Source organism: Alligator sinensis, unplaced genomic scaffold, assembly GCF_000455745.1.
Source record: "Alligator sinensis unplaced genomic scaffold, ASM45574v1 scaffold880_2, whole genome shotgun sequence".
Taxonomy (NCBI): Eukaryota; Metazoa; Chordata; order Crocodylia; family Alligatoridae; genus Alligator; species Alligator sinensis.
The window spans coordinates 250,930-254,359 of record NW_005842934.1 but is presented as its reverse complement, the minus strand read 5'-3'; the positions used below and the strand labels follow the sequence as shown (position 1 = coordinate 254,359).

General features: G+C 51.3%; 1 protein-coding gene across 3 annotated transcripts in view; it reads left to right on the top strand.

Moving 5' to 3' along the window:
- Positions 1–3,430, top strand: part of SNX27 (sorting nexin family member 27) — a 41,046-nt gene that overhangs the window by 15,852 nt on the left and 21,764 nt on the right. For all 3 annotated transcript variants that reach the window (XM_025192499.1, XM_025192497.1, XM_025192498.1), the window contains one exon: positions 1,503–1,592. In XM_025192499.1, coding sequence (XP_025048284.1) covers positions 1,503–1,592 — 90 coding nt within the window. The remainder of the gene's footprint in view (positions 1–1,502; positions 1,593–3,430) is intronic.

The window sequence follows — 3,430 nt, the reverse complement described above, 5'->3', positions numbered from 1 at the left end:
CACAGGAACTGCAGGATTCCCCCTTACTGCAAAACTGTGCTATACAATTTGAGATCTGCCATTCCCCATTTCCCCCCCCCCCCCCCCCCAAAAAAAAATCAGTTTTGAAGGGGAGGCTAGCTTCTGTGTAGATCGGTAGCATTTGGTCCCATGGGCCAGATAAGTGGGGCAACCACGGGCCAAATTGATCAGCATATCGGGATCGGGCTATGGGGCTGGCACTGTCCTGTCCCCACTTCGATTGCCAGGAATGGACCCTGAGGTCTGGCATCATCCCCTCCCACTCCCTCATGCCAGGATTAGTCCCTGGGGGCCTGATGTTGCCCCCCCTGCCCCTGTGTGCTGGGATTGCCACCCCAGGGGCACAGCACCCTCCCTTCCCTCTGGGATTTCTCTGTAGGGGCCTGGCATTGACCCCTCCTGCTCCAGGATTGAGAGTCCCAGAGTCACTCTCTTGTGCCTTCACTAGTAGACACCAGGCCTGGAGGTGCTCAGAGTCTGGAGCTGAGCCTATGGCTACTACCAAATGAAGTGAAAGGATAAACTATCACCACCCTTATCCTCCCAGCCAGGTTCTGAGCCATAAGGTAGTTTGAAGCATCACAGCCAGTAGAAGGGGTCATTGTGGGACAGGGACCGGTGGGGATGAGAAAAGGCGCTTGGTCTAGCTGTACCTGCCAGGGTCCTGCAGAACCAAGTCTTCTGTTGTGCCAGTGTGAGATTTGCCCTTCTCCAGGAATGAAACAGGAGAAAACCCAGCCCCCCATATAACCCACCCTGCTCTATTGGAGCAATGTCCACGGCCACCTGGAGGCTCATTCAGCCTAGGGGCTGCAGTGGAACGAGCTTCCCCTTAGCCATTTACCAGGCAGGGCATGGCCTAGACCAGTGGTGCCCAACCTTGTTGGCCTGTGGGCTGGATGGGCAATGCCCAGTCCAGCTGAGGAGAGGGTGGCTGGGCTTGCTAATTTAGCAACGAGAGAGGGTGGCAATGTTAATTGCTACCACTTCCCTGCTGCCACATTTCCAGATCAATGGAGAGCCTTGTGGGCCAGGTTCCTTGGCTCTGCAGGCTGGATTTGGCCCATGGCCTGGGGGTGAGCACCTCTGACCTAGAGGTTAATTCAGGGGACCAGGAGCTGCGTTCCTCTCTTCCATCCCAGCCTTGGCTCAGAGCACGTGTTGTGGCCAGGACAAGATCTGGGAGCCAGCACTCCTGGATTGCATGGCTTGGCTATGTTGCTGGGCTGGGTAGATGAGGGGCAAACTGAGGACTGGGACTCCTGGGTTCTGCTCTTACCGACCCACTGTTACATTTTAGCACATTGTTTCATCCACCCATCTGAGTTCGAATCAGTGCTGTGGATCTAATGGTTCTCCTCTGTGCAAAGGTGCTGTGGCCTTACTGGGTGTTTGCAAAATCCTACTTATTGCACCAGCAAAGAGCCTGTCATTAGCTCCTGAAGGCTGAACTCTCCTGTTTGATCTCCCCTTCTGTTTAGGCTGTAGACGATGTAAAGAAAGGCTACATCAAAGCTGAGGAGAAGTCCTACCAGCTGCAGAAGCTGTGTGAGCAGAGGAAGATGGTCATGGTAGGTGTGTTTCTCTCATTACTTGTAAGTGTCTCTGCTTCCTCTCGCAAACAAATCGTAGCCCAGCTTATGCCATCTAGTATGTTTGTCTCAGTAAATTAATGACTCCAGCCACAGGTGCTGAAAAGAGTGCAGCCAGACTGCCAGGCATAGTATACGCTGTGAAAGTAAAGTAAAACTATGTGCATTGGCAGTAGCTGATTCAACAGAGAGCAACTTGAGATTCACAAATGCAGGTTCAACATATTCACCTACCTCACACCATTGTGGTCTGCAGTAGAGCTAGAACTGTGTCCCCTCCATATGTGGTATCAGGAGTGCTGGAGAGGTGTTGGTTTAGCATGGGAGGGATTGGCAGGGTGCCTGAGCACTGTGCTATCGTGTGTGTAGACTCGCACAGCGCCTTCCTGGACACTTGTGCAGTGGGCATTGGACTGAGTTGGGCTTCCTGGTTGGACTAGATAAGGTCTGAAACCTTGTGTCAAACATCTACCAGGTCAACGTTGTGCAGCTCTGTGAGGTTGTAATACCCATCCAGCACCTGCAGAGGCAGTTGCTTTGCCTGGCTTGTATTCGATAGGCAAAGTCCTCTTTCCATCTTGCTCCCTTTGGAGAATTCCTCTTCCTAGAGGTGAGGATGCAAGGCTAGGAGTGGTTCTGGATGAGTGTGTGTGTGACCTGTGGGATACAAGACACTTTTGTGGTGTCCCTTCCCATCCCTATCTAGGTCACTTGTTAAGGCCTTTGTAATGGTCTTGTCGGTCTATCTGGTCTCCTCCTCCCATGACGGTCAGTACCGGATGTCTCACAGGAAGGTAGTAACCCCCTTTTCTAGAGCACTCTGCACTGCTAGTACTTCTGTTGTTTTCCCAACCTTACTGATACATTCAAGCTAAGTTTTAGTAAGAACAAACTGGTTTGCTCTCATGGTTAGAGCTTCACAGACATCAGTAGCTGAACTCCAGTCACTGGGGAGGCAGGAAGCAGGAAATACAGCGTGGAGCTCAGAAAATCCATTGGGTGTGGAAATGGAGCGACATAGTGGATTGCCCTGGAGTGCCAGCTGGAAGTCTCCTTCTCAGCTCCTCACATGCTCTCTAATAGACCAGCTGGCCTGGTGTGAACCCTTCGTGGGTCGCTGCATTAGGAACTTGCAGTGGACCTTAAGCAGGTCACCTGACATGCTGCAGTTCATGAAGTCGAGGCCTTTCACTTGGATAACAACCTCATGATCTATTGGCTTATCCTGGAGAACATTAAAGCAAGTGGGGGTGGGGGGGGATTCACCTTATGAGCTGCTGTGACCTCTCCAGACGTGTTGGAGCCCCCATGTTCTTCACTAGCCTGTTTGAAGCACAGGACTCTCTTTTTGTTGCCGGCTCTGGCCATGAAGCCACTTAAAGCTTTTTCTTAGTACTGTATTTACTCACGCGCTCACTTTCTTTCCCCAAAAATCAGTCCTCCAAAACTTGAGGGTTGTCAAGTGAGGAAGCTGATTTTTCTCCATTGGAATAGAAGCATGGAGACACTGTGGCAAGATGGCTGCTGATCTTCTGTTTTCTGTACGTAGCATACGACTGCCCTCCTGCAGCCGCTTTGGCTATGCCAAGATAGTTGTATCAATTCCCCACATGAAGTCAGCAGTCTCTACCCTGCCACTCTTCAGCTGTTCAGCTGCCTCTGTAGTTGAGCTTTCACCAGTATACAGATGTCACGAGAAGATTTCCCCCCCACTCCCAACTGTGTAAGGCAGGTTTGTGTTGATGTGGGTTTCTCCTTTGCTGTCATTGCAAAGTGCGTTGAAGTTCATCATTTTCATGCTAACCTCTTACTGTTCC